Source organism: Eleutherodactylus coqui, chromosome 2 (assembly GCF_035609145.1).
Source record: "Eleutherodactylus coqui strain aEleCoq1 chromosome 2, aEleCoq1.hap1, whole genome shotgun sequence".
NCBI lineage: Eukaryota > Metazoa > Chordata > Amphibia > Anura > Eleutherodactylidae > Eleutherodactylus > Eleutherodactylus coqui.
Genome location: NC_089838.1, coordinates 304,829,025 through 304,845,308, shown reverse-complemented (window position 1 = coordinate 304,845,308; position 16,284 = coordinate 304,829,025). Strand labels below are relative to the sequence as shown.

At 43.6% G+C, this 16,284-nt stretch overlaps 1 protein-coding gene across 1 annotated transcript in view; it reads left to right on the top strand.

Moving 5' to 3' along the window:
* The first annotated feature begins 2,048 nt into the window (after positions 1 to 2,048).
* Positions 2,049 to 16,284, top strand: part of LOC136610247 (olfactory receptor 5AR1-like) — a 39,994-nt gene continuing 25,758 nt past the window's right edge. Inside the window, exon 1 of the mRNA XM_066589482.1 lies at positions 2,049 to 2,300. Within this exon, the coding sequence (XP_066445579.1) occupies positions 2,049 to 2,300 (252 nt within the window). The remainder of the gene's footprint in view (positions 2,301 to 16,284) is intronic.

Below are 16,284 nucleotides of genomic sequence, written 5' to 3'. Positions count from 1 at the left end.
GGACTATACCATCCCCTGATCCATTCACCCCCTGGGTATCTCCGCACACGTTTTGGGTACTATCCTAAAGGAGACACAACACCGCTTCTGACCCACATCATAGGCCCCTCACAGACTAAGCGAGAATCCTATTGCACACTGATGAGGGGCAAGTACCCTGAAATAGTCTGTCTGTGCATGGTTTCTGGCTTGGTTTAATATTCCCAATCATTCCTGACTTGTTATAAGGTCACTTTGAATTGAAGGAGTGCTTCCATCCAACAGATGGCGCTGTAAAGGTATTTTTCTATCTTTATTATTTGCATAAAGATCAGAAAATGAACACAGTGTTTACTTTTAGTCTGTAGCAAATCAAAAATGTGTGTGAGTGAAAGCTGTATTCATGAAACAACATGTATTTTTTATTAACACTATTTGCAAAGTTGCTTGTATTGTTCATTATTTGACATATTGGAGTAATACAAGTACCACAAGGAAGGAAATATTTGTGCAGACTACAAAAGGAAAAAAAATATCTATTGATCTGGACATTAAGACTCCATTGACCTCTGATTATGAAAGGGATGAAATTACGTACAGGGTGAGGAAAACGTCTGGACACACCTGTTTAACTGCTGTAATAATGATAAAATTGATTTCCAATGTGTGATAGAGCAATAAGGTAAAACAGACCCTTCTAGTGAGTCTCTGAGTAAATTCCAGCCAAGACTGATAAATCACACGACTCCCTTCCCATTTGAAAAACCTGATCTAAATTCAGTATGGTTGAGTTCAAAATGGTCACCCCCGAAAACATCTTCTCCACTAAAAAATGCAGCCTCCCTTCCAATTAATACTTTCACACATTCAAAGTCAATTTTTTTATTATTACACCAGCTGAACGCATGTGTCAAGACTTTTACCTTACCCTGTATATAGCTATATATAAATCTTTATCAGGATTTATTATATATATAATTCCATATATATTATATTCAACTCCAAATGACGCTTGGAAGCAATGCTCCTTTGGTATCTCTGACTTCTATTGCCCATCTTATTACTTTAATTCAAGAGCGTTCTTGTTCAAATAGGTATTGGGCTGCTAAACTACATTTACACACTGCAAATCTGTTGCAGAACTTTCTGTGACCGTCCCATTAATCTGCAGAAATCCATGTATATACTGCAGAAAAATTCCTATCCAATAGTGATGAACAATCTTTTGAAAAGTTCAGCTTCCCATGGTCTATGAACTTTTGCAAAAAGTTTGGTTTGTTCCGAATTAGTTCGAACTCAGGTGGAAGTTCACTAATACCCCTAAAACTGGTTTAGAACACTGCCCAAGAACCATAAAAGTCCGGTATAACATTCTGAATGTTAGGATGCTTTCATATGAGATGGAATATTCGGCAACAGCGTTGTGGATTATTCCATTCTGGATTTCCATATCAAAGTCCACAAAACTAACTACAGATTTTGATGCAAAATTGCCAGCAAAATTCTGCCATTTTCAATGCCACATCAAAATCCGCATGTTAAATCACTCACCGGAGACCAGCAAATACCGCAAAAGCTCCAGAAGAAGCCCAGGAACCTGGCGATGTCCAGGAGAAGAGCTTCCAGACCCCCTCTGGCTAAGCTGGAATCCTTCTTCACAGCGCGCAGGTCCTCCTCTACAATGGCCGCGGGACAGCGCTGGCTTCCGATCCGGCGGAGAGAGAGCACATTGGCTGTACACAGCATCCCCCAAATGAGGAGGGAGAAGAAGGAAGTGCCGGGGGATTCGTCAGGGACAGCGGCAGTGAGCAACGGGAGATAACCTTACCTTGCAACGAGAGGTCAGTAAAAAAAAGGGGACATTATCTCAGGGCTCCTGTCACACAAGATGGCGCTGACCACGTTATTGCAGGAGGGTAAATCACAATCTAGCAGCCCAGCAAAACAGCGCCAAAAAATGTCCACTGCAGAAGGAGAGGAATTGTACAATGCACACACACATGAAAAAGCTGGATGGTCTTGCAGCATCTAAGAAACCAGTGATTGAGCTATATATAAAAGAAGCAGTGATGGCCCTCAGAGATACCATCCAAGCTGATATACTGATCCTAACCTCAAAAGTAAATTCCTTGTTACTGGACAATAATAACAAAATGGAAAAAAACGACAAGAAAATGGAAGAAATAGTTAAACCACATAACTCCCTGATAGGCGCTCATTATGACCTGGAGGATAAAGTCACCAAACTACAACACAAGCTAACCGACTTAGAAGATAGAAATAGACGCAACAACATAAAAATACGGGGTATACCAGAAAAAGTAACAAACGCTGATATCCCAAACTATATTACACAGTTCATGCAAACACTACTTCCAAATATACTCAAGACCTACTTCCAAATATACTCAAGACCGCTCAAGACCTAAAAATTGATAGGGCACACAGACAACCTCGCCCGAAATTCCTAAAGCAAAACAATCCCAGAGATGTTATTGCAAGGATCCATTATTTACGCACAAAAGAAGCCCTCATGAACGTGGCCAGGAGACCACAACCCCTGCCGAGTCCATATTCTGACCTACGCCTCTTTGTTTATTTATCACAAGCAACATTTGAGGCGAGAGGAAGCTTTGCAGGGGTAACTGCATCATTGAGGAAGGCGAATATCCCCTATAGATGGGGGTTTCCCACCAAAGTCATTGCCATTAAAGATAGCATACATGATATCTTTCAAAATCCAGAGTCAGCAACTAATGTTCTGAAAACCTGGGGATTGGCAATTCAAGAAATTCCCTACCCGCATGCAAATGCCGGATCAAAAAGGGGCCAACAAAATGAAGAATGTGACACCTCCCCCTAGAAACAAACCGAAAATCTTCTCTTAGTAATGTTTTGTGGACACCGGAGACAAAAAAGAACTAAGTGAAGTGCCGTCCCGTTGCAGCTGGACTTTCACCCCTACTGAATATGCAAGTATTAACTTGCTATAGTTCTCTTAAAATGTTTCTTTATTTTGTCCTCTAGAAGCTAGCTGCTATGTCTAGTTTTTCCCTACTAACCAAGGGAACTCGCAAAGAGTGGGGGTAATAATAGCGTTCAGAGAAAGTGTTACATTCACAATAGATAGACAGATTTGCGATCCAAAGGGGTGCTAGATAATCTTGACTGGTTCACTTAAAAATAAACAAATAACACTAGTAAATGTTTATGTTCCAAACACAAAACAAATACATTTTCTAAATAAACTCATGAAAAAAATTAATCGGGTAGCGAGAGGTCCAGTGATGCTGTGCGAAGACTTTAATTTGGTTCCTGACAGGGATATCGACTTAACTAACCCAAAAACAATAAGAAACGCCACTCTGGCTCCATGGATACATGAAAGAGCACTATATGACCCCTTCCGGTGTATTAACGCCTCGTCTAGAGAGTATACATACTATTCAACAAGGCACAAAACTTTCTCCCGAATAGACCTATGCCTAGTAGAAAGAACTCTCCTTGCGTCAATTACAAAAGCAGAGATCAACACCGCTACATGGTCCAATCATGCCTCGATTGTTACATCATTTAATTTGGGAAACTCTAGCCAACCAAGCAAAACATGGAGAGATAACACATATTTGATGGGCCTAACAAAATATAAAGAAGAAATCCAGAATGCTTTATTGGAATACTTTAAATTTAATGACACCCCAAACATGGACCCAACGAATCTCTGGAATGCCCACAAAGCTTATATGAGAGGCATCCTTATAAAACTAGGATCCAAATATAAAAAAGAAAAAACAAAATAAAAATGGATGATGTTCTCACCCAAATACACCTTAAAGAAATTGAACTTCAATAATCTCCCTCAAAAAGGACCCATGACGATCCACACAAATTAAGACTTGAACTACGTAGAATATTTTTGGGTGATTTTGAGAGGGAAGTTAATTCCCAACGAGGAAACATATACTCCTCAATCAATAGTCCCTCGAGATGGATGGCCAACTTAATAAGGAAAAAAACTATAAAAGCTAATATACACTACATATGGAATCAACAAGAAAAAGATGTAAAATATACACCCGAAACAAATAGCAGAAGAATTTCGCTCTTATTATAGTAAATTATATAACTTGAAAAATGAAACTCAATTAGAACAACGAAATAGTGCATCTATCCAGGAATTCCTAAGGCGGGTTAATTTGCCAACTCTAAAATCAGCCCAAGCTGAATTTCTGAACACGCCGATATCTATCCCTGAAATAGCGGATACAATATCAACGTTAAAAAACCAAAAAGCCCCGGGACCCGATGGGTATTCTGCTGAATATTATAGAACTTTCATAACAACATTATTACCACACATAAATAACTTGTTCAATGCAACTATGAAGAGGGGTAGCTTTCCCAGGGAGATGCTTCAGGCGACAATAGTGGTCTTACCCAAACCTGGCAAGGAACCAAATACTCCTGCAAATTTTAGACCTACATTGCTGCTCAACATAGACATAATGCCAAAACACTAGCACGTAGAATGTTAAAGATCCTTCCGGATATAATCCACTCAGATCAAATAGGTTTTGTGAGGGGCAGACAGGCCTCGGATGGCACATGTAAAACTTTAAATTTATTACACTCAATAGAGATTTCTCAGATGCTGACAATTATGTTAGCTCTAGATGCTGAAAAGTCATTCAATAAGTAAGTATACACACAAGTCACAGCAGCACCACGTAATAAGAGGTATTCTCCAAGATACGTACTTGTCTTGCAAGCCCCAATCCGGACCCGGACACCTGGGATCCGCTATTCCAAATTCCAAACATCCACCAGGAGAGGCAGCAAGTAAATGGGATCCTTCATCCAGAAAGCATACAGAGTCGGGTTAAAATAACCTCCCAATCTTTATTGTTAAAAGACTGGCATTCTACAGCGACGTTTCAGCCAAGATCACTATGGCCTTTGTCAAGCTTGACAAAGGCCATAGTGATCTTGGCCGAAACGTGAGTGAGAGCTGCCTCTGATTGGCTGAGGGCTGTGACCAATCAGAGGCAGCCCATTCAGCAGGTGGGGATTTTAAATCCTAACCTGCTGCATCCTACAGAGAGCAGTTCAGGAGAACTGCCGGCCGGCCGCGGCTGAACTCCGGCTGCAGCAAAAAGGTGAGTATACATTTTTTATTTTTACACATTTTCAGGATGCTTTTCAGAGAAGGGCTTATATTTTAAGCCCTTCCCCGAAAATTCATACAGCGCTTGCCGGCAGCCCATTGCTTTCAATGGAGCCAGCTGTATTGCCGGCTCCATTGAATTCAATGGGCGAACATCGTTCTCCTCTGCTGCTAGGTGCAGAATTTTCAGCGAATCGTGGGTCTCGGTCACGCGATTTGCAGTGTGACTGAGCCCTCAGATGGCACTATACTCCCTCACTGCTACTCAATAGATCAAATATTGGAGACAGTTTTGTTGGAGGGAGGGTGGTAAAAAAGGTTCACTGTCACACATTTTCTGGTCTTGCACAAAAATAAAATGTTTCTGGGATAAAGTAATTCATTTTCTACAAAAAAATCTAATGAGCTGTCATATTCCCAGAGACGCCAAATTGTTTCTACTATTGATAGGTACAGAAAAATTTCCAAAAAATGTCAAATCATTATTAGCACACTCTTTAATGACAGCTAAAACTATCATTGCAAAATACTGGAAAAATCCAAACCCCCCAGAAATAGAGGAGTTCAAAAACCGTATGGCGGAACAATACATGTTTGAAAGTTGGTTGGCGTATCGTGGCAATTTTATGAGCAAATTTGACGAGATCATACTAATGACTAGCTTATAGATTCCTAGTTATAGAGTTGATGTTCATCTTTTCTATTTTCTGTTTTACAACAATAGAAGTTCAATAAAAAAAAAAAAAAACAAACACTGAATATGTCGCTATATAATCAACCATCAAAAAAAACTGTGCCCTGGGTATGTGCATTAGAAATACATTATAAGATAAAATAAATGTAATTCATACCAGGAGCACATGAAATTTGACTATATGTTAGACTACTAATGCATTTCTTTGTATCTGATTGACGGCATAAGTTGTTGTAACTTTCATATTTCTTGGAAAAAAAACCCACTACAAATGTATTGAAGTAAGATCCGCATGTTAGCAGTGCTGGTTTTGGTGCTGAATATGCTGCAGGAGAGCACATTCTGTAATGCTGAGGGAAATATTCCGTCCAGTGTCAAAGGTCCCTTCTAAGGGCTTTTATGGCTCTTAAACAGTGTTATACACCAGTGTTCAGGACTAGTGTTAAGTGAACTGAATCAGTAGAACCTTATTTCAGGTAAAAGTTTGCTAAAAGTTTGGTTTGAGTTTGTGCCAAATTGAACCTTTAGTAAAGTTCAACCCAAAACAGGGTTCTACTGGTTCGACTCGCTCAACACAACTATTCAATTGTATTGGACAGATTTTTAGTTGCAAAGATATCTGCAACAAATCTGCAATGTATACAGATATCCTGAATGTTCTCATTTTACAAGTGATTTCTACACATCAGTCTTTTATCACTAATTATTAATAAATTAGTAAATATATTAATTAATTAGAAAATATAAAATGTAATATCTTTGCTCAAAATGTGCAATGTTAATGGTAAATGAATGATACCTACTGTACAAACTGATAGATTTCATCATAAGAAAATACTTCACAGAGCACGGTTCTGAGTAAAAGCAGGATATATATAAAGGATTATGCTTATATTTTACTCACGGTTTTAATGATATTTATATACCCTAGAGCGAGAAAGCTTGTTTCACCCTTGTGGCATCTTATCTCAATTTAGCTTAAGTGTTTTGCTAGAATATTCAGTAGGGAAGAACATTATTCTAGTGATGATTATATTCATTTTTTAATAATAAGGGTCAGTGCTTCCATTTTATGTAAATCAAGAATATGAATTCATGAATTGATGGATCACCAGTGTAATGACCCTTATCATATTCAGAGAACAAGCCCTATGTACAACTAACCGATAGACACACCATAGGGGCTAAATTATGTGGCTGCTGTGTCATTCATTAGGGAGAATCCCAGTCCTGGTTGGTCAGCTAGATTATAGCTGTTGGATAATCGGGTCATTGGAAGAGTTATGAAGGCAAAAAAAAAATTAATTAAAAAATCAGACTTTTCTAAAGTGGGTGACGAAAGGCTGGTTGCAGGATTGACAGTCTTATTAGCTCAGTGAAATGCTAGAAAAAGAAAAGTTAGAATGGCTCATATGAAAGTATGTAGAAATAATATACATATAAGGAAGGATGTAGTATTTGTGGAATCTTGCTCACCTATTTTGGTCATTTGCCAGACACAACAAGCAATCATGCATATGATAGAGTCACTCAGGGTACAGTCACCTTTTCTGGATTTGAATGGCCACCAGTAAAGGAATATAGACCACAAAAAAAGACAAGGGGGGAATGGCGCACAGTGGAAGAACTAGAAAATAAATGTAAGTGCCAATAAAATAAAATGGGAGGGAAGACAAGTTACATAATCAAAGTTTTCTTCTCTTGGATCTAATTATAATTATAATCATAATACAATTTGTCTGAAAGCTCTCCTGGATTTTCTGGGCTGTTGAGCCGCGATCCTAGTGCTTCTGTGGTCTCTCATCCCTCGCAGTGTATACACAATTTTATCATTTATTTCTAATGCCTTCTGCTGAGTGACATTCCCCTTATGTTCTTTTGTGGTCCATTTTGGAGGATTTTTACTACCTAGAGTTGACAAGGCAACTCACCTGTCTGGGGTAGCAGTTTGGGCTACTTATCCTATTTCTGTGGTTTAAGGGCTCTTCTGGGTCTATAGAGTGACACCTACTGGTGTAAGACAACCGGCGTTTACATTTGTGTTCTCTCTTTGCTTCTACTTAAGTGTATGCTATAAATTTGAGTTTTTGATGTAAAGGAAAATAGGCAGAGAAAAGTGCAAGACTGGCGCTATTCTTTTTTCATAATGATAGCAGGCTAAATTTAGAAGTATTGAATAAAGCAGCTTTTTGGCATCAAATATCAATTTTATTGGTCTCAAATAAACATGTTTCAAGGCATAGGGCCTCTTCTTTAGGTATAGTCAGGTAACTGTCATCTATCTCCTGAAGGTTTTCTGTGCCCTAAAATGCTTTGCATTTAAGATTGGTCTTTTTGTTGTCAATTACAAAGAAGATATAGATGGCCGGTAGGCTCAAAATCAGCTTGGTCCTACTAGAGGAGAGCATCGGTGCTCATCATGCCATAGCTTTTAGAGTTGCTATTGGCCAGTGTGACATTTAGGACTGGTGTCATGGTTCTGTTGTTTTTCTAAGAAATGGCTACTAACGGCTAGCAGCACTTTCACTCCTTACCACTGGTGGCTATTTTGCCATTAGTCAATGTTGCTTCTATGGAAACCATCTTCTTTCCTGTTTAGACCTACTTCAGATCACAAGGAAATTCAGATATTGCTTGAAGATTATGAGTACCTATGTTGTCTAGTTTAAGTCCTATGTTCTTGTGAACTGTATTTTCAAGGTTATTCCTTACCCTTCCCTAGATTTGCTTATATATTGTGTCCATCCTTCAAGCTTTTCAACTTCTTCACTGTGCTCTCTTCATTTCCTTCAAGCTTTTAAATTTTTTAGCAGTGTTTCACCAGTATTGTAACATCTGAGACCTACTCCACCATAAAAAGCATGTCATACCTAGAGCCTGTTTAAGATTGAACATCTGCAGAGCCAGTTTGGAGGCTGGGAAATGGAATTGAAGTCCATACTGAGCTGCATAGATGGATGACTGGCCTATTGGCATAAAGCACTAAAGGGGGACAGTGGTACTGTTCCACTACAAATTATAGTGTGGTGAGCTATCTCAATAATCACTTGTTCACTTGTTAGACGGGAGACTAGGTAGGCTAACCGTGAAAAATGGAGTTTTGCAAGAGTAGTGTGCAGGCCACTACTGAAGCATTTTAGGCTAAGAGCCTATCGCTGGTTTGGGTAAGTTTAGTTCTGATGCGAGTGTGCTGTGGCTATGGGGGTAATGTCATCCTCGAGAAAACCAGTGAAGATCCATAACTCTGAAACTTTTCCCCATGGGGAGCTAATGCTGGGTCCTGTGATATGCACCAGTTCTGCAGAGAAGAAAAAGGCTTCAGCATAGGTCTGGCTGCCTGGAGGCCTGAGGTGTGACCTACTTGATTCAGTTGCAAGTCACATCAATCTTAGGTAAATTTATACTTAGAAGAGGAAAGTAGGACTGCAGTCATGTCTAGAGTGAGATAAACATTAACCAGTGTCAGTGAGGGGTGAATAAGTAGTTGACACTGTGTAAAGTAAATGCCCATTTACACGCAAAGAAAATCTTTCAAATGATTAAAAGATTGACAGTTTTAGCGATCATTTTGCATAAACTGCTAATGGACACTAATGTCCATTAACAGGTTATTACCTTCATTTGCATGTAAATGAGCCTCCACCAATTGTTTGCAAATCCCAGCATGTGGTCTTGACTTTGCACTCAGCTGCATTGTCTTTGAAAGGGCTGCCAGCTGAATACAATGTAATCAGCTGCTCCCATGCAGAACACAGTGTGCAGTCCTTGTTATCTCTCTCCAGCTGAAGGATGTATTTTAAGCTCACATAAAAATCATCATGCAGCCAAAGAGTGAAAGATGGAAGCATTTACATGCAACGATTATTGCTCCAAAGCCAATGTTTGAACAAATGTTGTGTGTAAATGGGCCTTAACATCGGTGTAACTTATGTGAAGTGAGTAAAAGTTAGTAGTAGAATATTAAAATAATTGGTCTTTGTGGGGGTGTGGCTTAGCCCACAGCAGAGAAGACATGTGGAATTCTGGCTCCCAAGGAATCTTACATAAAAACCCTGTTAAAACGACCAAAGAGGCTCACAGCGTGCTTTCATCTGCTGATCTGAGCATCAGGGAGGTGCTCTGGGGAACTTCCTCCTTGCCAGAGCATTGGTGTTGTTCGTTTCCTGTTCCCAGCTAGCTATTCTGATTTTGATATACCATGTACATGGAATTAGGTAGATGGGCCGTATGATTTAATCAAATTTTATACCAAGAACCTTGAATTATTTAAAGTGGTTAGTGTTTATACTGTAATTTGGTATATTTCTGATAAAAAAAAGTACTTTAAGTGCTATTGCCACTTTTTTTGGTTTCTGCCTTAACCCTTGGAATTGTGATCTGGACTTGGTTTAACTCTGCCTACCCCAACCAATGGTCCTGTGACCCAGATTTTGTTTTATACTGCCTGCTTTGACATAAGGTCCGTATCCAGACTCTGCGCTTTGGTCTGTCTTGTGGTGCGTGACAGGCCGCCAACTACATCAGGACTATCCCAGGAGGTAATAGCCAGTTTGGTTCCCTGCATCGAAGGTCAGATTGCTGTTCAGGGGTTAAAGCGTGAACACTGGGGAACTATCAGGATAACGCCCTTAGGGCGCCCACCCACTGGCGATTTTTTTTCCTTCGCGTTTTGCGTTTTTTCTCAAGAGCAATTAGTTTTGAATGTGTTCCTGTCCACTGGCGTTTTTTTTTTTCGGTCCGTTGCAATTTTTAACATAGGAACTGTCAGTTGCATATGTGTCCTTATTTTTCTCTTAATGCACCCATGAATGTCAATGGAAATTAACGGAAAAGGCGCGAAAATGCCGCGAAAACGCCACGAAAAACACGCGGAAAACGCGCCAAAAATGCGCGGAAAACGCTGCGTTTTTCACGCACGGAAATCGCAAACACCAGTGGGTGGGCGCCCTTAGGGTTAGCCCAATGTCAAACCAGTTAGTTGGCACAGCGGGTCCACACTTGCTGGTCGTAACAGTATACTCTGGCCCTGGACTCTGCTGATCCTTCCTATAGCAGACTTTCAGAACAGTTCCAGGGGATGGCTCAACACTGTGATCACCAGGAGCAAGTACTAGTGTACCTGCACAATGCGAACACTTTTCTGAACAACATTACCATTATCGTGGTCCTCCACAGCAGCAGCAACTCCACCACTGCCCCCACAGGCAGCCTCCATGGCAGGATCTGGTCCTTGTTTATCGGCTCCCCTACATTATGAAGGAGATCCTAAGCTATGCCATGGGTTCATCAATCAGTGCTCTTTGCATTTTGAACTGTTGTCTCACCTGTTCCCTACTAACTGCAATAAAGTAGCTTTCATGATGTCACACCTCTCCGGATAGGCACTGGCTTGGATTAACCCTTTCTGGGAGTAGATAATAGTTAATAGCCTAAGTATGTTTGTAGAGACATTCCGGAGGGTGTTTGAGGAGCCTGGTTACACTATTTTGGCTGCTTCCTCCCTGCTGCGTTTATGTCAGGGTAGTCTCACGGTACGACAATATGCTGTTCAATTCTGAACCCTGGCCGCAGAGTTGGGCTGGAATAACAAGGCTCTGGAAGCGGCATTTTGGGAGCGTCTTCCAAATTGCATTAAGGATAGAGAGCATTTTTGTATGGGACCGATGCTCCGCATAGCTGATGACTTGTGAAACACTGGAAAACATCAGAAAGCCATGGAAACACCACAGAAACGGATAGGGAAGGGCAGCGGCAGCATGTATGGCTGCATCTGAAGCTCCCAGTTCCCACTATTAAGCTAAAATGGGGGCAAGAGTCTGGCGTCACCCCCCTAACAATTTTTACTTCAAACAAACCCTCATTAGCAAGGCACACCTTAGCTAAGCACCATACTACCTGCAACCAAGGACAATCACTGCCTGTGGGTGACACCGCTGCCTCTTCTCCTGGGTTACATGCTGTCCAACCCTCCGCACGACCCTGCGTCCACAGCGCACACAAAAGTTTCCCTGTGCAGCGTTCAGCTGCCCTCATGCCACACGCTCACTTCATAGCTACACCACCCTCATGTCTATTTCTAAGTGCGTCTGCGATGAGGAGGAACCGGAGGCACACACTGCAGAAGGTTGGCAGGGCCAGGCAGCGACCCTCTTTGAAAGTGTGGGCGATAGCCCACAATGCTGTTGAGAATTGATGATAGAGTGATGTACTATCATAATTCCAATCCCGTGACACCTCCGTCACAATATTGTCAGGAGCCACAAACATGGGCATAAAGGCGACTCAGGTGCCAGCCCAGCACTTCTACACATCTCCACAATGCAGCAGCACATACTAACACCAAAGATTGGTTTGAAGCAGGAGGTGTCGCAAAAGTAACCACCACAGGTATACAGTGACCCTGTGAAAGTCTCATGAAATCACTAACGCTTCCTGTGAATGCTCCAATTCTGTATCTCGGATAACTGGGGTAATTTGTAGCATGTGAGATAATACATGCCGACCAACGCAGATCCCCAGACCCCAAGCAGGAGGATGAGGTGGCATAATAAGCCCCAGAAACCATGACGGAGATAGGACCCGCAATACTCTGTGTGGGAAGCACGTGAGCGGGCCCTGGGTCAGCCTCGGTCCCAGCCTCCACCTTGTGTGACCCAAGGTGCCGTGAGTTACATAGCTATGGGAAATCCAAGTGTCCTCACACAATTTATTCTGTGTAGGTGTCAGGTAGCTGAACACCACGCTAGGAAAGTCGTCTGTGCCCTACCCAAGTCATTCAGTGCATTTGTGCCAGATAGCTAAAACACCGCAATGGGAAATCTTTGGGCACCCACAGCAGAGGCGAGCCCATGAAACCCAAGAAAAGTATTAAATATGAAGCAATTACAGTGCCCAAACATGGCAGACTTTCACTCCGCCAAGGACCTCGGCCTCTGCACACACCCTCAGCAATCGTTGGCATAAAGCGGACACCGATGCTAGTACACCTGTAAACGTTTCATTAAATCAGTTACGGTTGCTTTCATCGCTACAAAGACTGCATGAACCAGGAAGAAGTTCCATGGGCCAAACCCAGCGCAGTTGCATTTTCCCCAGGACTTCGTCCTCTGCCCACACCCTCATCAATCGTGGGCATAAAGCTGACTCCGATGCTAGTACACCTATGAACGTCTCATTAGATCAGTTACGGTTGCTTTCATCGCTCCAAAGACTGCATGAACCAGGAAGAAGTTCCACTGGCCAAACCTGGCGCAGTTGCATTTCCCCCAGGACATAGGCCTCTGCCCACACCCTCAGCAATCATGGGCATAAAGCGGACTCCGATGTTAGTACAGCTGTGAACATCCCATTAAATCACTTATGGTTGCTTTCACCACTCCAGAGACTGGATTAACCAGGAAGAGGTTCCATGGACCAAACTTGGTGCAGTTGCATATCCCCCAGGACATAGGCCTCTGCACACACCCTTAGCAATCGTGGGCATAAAGTCAACTCTGATGCTAGTACAGCTGTGAAGGTCTCATTAAATCAGTTGTGGTTGCTTTCACCACTCCAAAGACTGGATTAACGAGGAAGAAGTTCCACGGGCCAAACCTGGCGCAGTTGCATTTCGCCCAGGACATAGGCCTCTGCACACACCCTCAGCAATTGTGGGCATAAAGTGGACTCCGATGCTAGTACAGCTGTGAAGGTCTCATTAATGCAGTAACGCTCCTGTTGTTTGGCCCAAACCTGTTTCTCAGATAACTGTGGTAACACGAGAGAAAATAGATGTTGCCCAGTGCTGATCCCCTGACCCCAAGCAGGAGGAGGAGGTGGCATTACAAGGCCAAGAAACCATGACCAGGACCCTCTATAGTCTACGTGGGACCTAAGGTGCCCTGAGTTACATAGCAATGGGAATTCCATGTGTCACCACACAATTCATTTTGCGTAGGTATCAGATAGCTCAATCAACACGGCAAGGGGAAAGCCACCGGCACTCTGCACCTTACCTAAGTCAGTCAGTGTATTTGTGCAAGACAGGTAAACACCACTATGGGAAGTCTTTGTTCACCCATAGTGTAAAGACACCAGTAACATTCCTGTAGCAGACGAATAGGCAGACCCCTGTAACATTTCTGTAGCAAAAGTATAGGCAGATCCCTGTAACATTTCTGTAGCAGAAGTATAGGCAGACCCCTGTAACATACCTTTAGCAGAAGTATAGACTGACCCCAGCAACATTTCTGTAGTAGAAGGATAGGCAGACCCCTGTAACATTTCAGTAGTAAAAGTATAGGCAAATCTTGTAACATTCCTGTAGCAAAGGTTAAGGCAGCGTGATGACATGCTGTTTTAGGAGGAGGAGTAGTAGTAGGAGGAATAATAATATAGGAATAATTCCCCCTTTTTTCCAGTGATAGAGAATGGGCCCTGTGGTATTGCATCAGTGTCATACCCCTTTCCTCTTCGGGAATGAGAGTGAAAAGCTTCTCCTAATACCGTGGGTCAAGAAGGGTGTACACCCAGTAATCCATGTTGGCCAGAATGCGTCTAACGCGAGGGTCACGAGAAAGGCAGCCTAACATGAAGTCAGCCATGTGTGCCAGGGTACCAGTACGCAACACCTCGCTGTCCTCACTTGGAAGATGACTTTCAGTATCCTCCTCCTTTACAGCCCATACACGCTGAAGAGGTGAGAGGCAAGCAGCATAGGTACCCTCTGTCTCTTCCCCTTCCTCCTCCTGCTCCTCCCCCTCTTCCTCCTCCTCCAAAACGCGCTGAGATATAGAAATCAGAGTGGTCTGACTATCAAGCGACATACTGTCATCTCCCGTCTCCTGTTCCAATCGCAAAGCGTCGCCCTTTATGCTTTGCAGCGAACTTCTCAGCAGGCAAAACAGCGGGATGGTGACGCTAATGATTGCAGCATCGCCGCTCACCATCTGGGTAGACTCCTCAAAGTTTCCAAGGATCTGGCAGATATCTGCCATCCAGGCCCACTCCTCAGTAAAGAATTGGGGAGGCTGACTACCACAACGCCGCCCATGTTGCAGCTGGTAGTCCACTATTGCTCTACTATTGCTCTACGCTGTTCATACAGCCTGGCCAACATCTGAAGCGTGTGGGCACGTCACACAGCAGTCGGTGCTCTGGCTGCTGAAACCAATGTTGCAGGGTCCTCAGGGTGGCAGCGTCCGTGGTGGACTTGTGGAAATGTGCGCAGATGCGGCACACCTTGCTAAGCAGGTCAGACAAGTGGGGGTAGTTTTTCAGAAACCAATAAACCACCAAATTGAAGACATGGGCCTTGCATGGCACGTGTGTGAGGCTGCCGAGCTGCAGAGCCGCCACCAGGTTACGACCGTTGTCACACACGACCATGCCTAGTTGGAGGCTCAGCGGCGAAAGCCAGAGGACAGTCTGCTCTGTCACACCCTGCAACAGTTCGGGGGCCATATGCCTCGTGTCACCTAAGCTGATTAGTTTCAGCACGGCTTGCTGACGCTTGCCCACTGCTGTGCTGCCGCACGCTACCAACTGCTGGCGACGTGCTCACACTACTTAATTGAGAGGTAGAGGTGGCGGAGGAGGAGGGGGAGGGTTGGGAGGAGGTGGCATAAAACGCTGCAGATACCAGCACTGAGGTAGGACCCGCTATTCTGGGTGTGGGTAAGACGTGAGCGGTCCCAGGCTCTAACTCGGTCCCAGCCTCTATCAAATTCACCCAATGTGCCGTCAGGGAGATATAATGGTCCTGCCCGCCAGTACTTCTCCACGTGTCCGTGGTTAATTGGACTGTCCCAGTAACCGCGTTGGTGAGGGCACGATTAATGTTGCGGGAGACGTGCTGGTGTAGGGCTGGGACGGCACACCGGGAAAAATAGTGGCGACTAGGGGCCGAGTAGCGTGAGACCGCCGCCGCCATCATGTTTTTGAAAGCCTCCATTTCCACAAGCCTGTACGGCAGCATCTCCAGGCTGATTAATTTGGCAATGTGCATGTTTAAAGCTTGTGCGTGCGGGTGGGTGAGGGCATATTTGCGCTTTTGCTCCAACACTTGTGTTAGCGACAGCTGAATGCTGCGCTGAGAGACATTGCTGGATGCAGTGGAGGACGGTGGAGGTAAAGGCATGGGTGCCGGCCGGGAGGCGCTTGTGCCTGTGCCTGTGTCCTAGGAGGGGGATTGGATCTGTGTGGCAGGTTGGGGCTCAGGGGAAGAGGCAGTGGTGTGACCCGGAAGCGCTAAATGGCCTTTGTACCACCTTGTGGGGTGCTTGGCCATCATATGCCTGCGCATGCTGGTGGTGGTGAGGCTCGTAGTGGTGGCTCCCCGGCTGATCTTGGTGCGACACAGGTTGCACACCACTGTTCGTTGGTCGTCCGCACTCTCACTAAAAAACATCCACACCTTTGAACACCTAGCCCTCTGCACGGAGGCTTGCCACGAGAGGGTGCTCTGGGA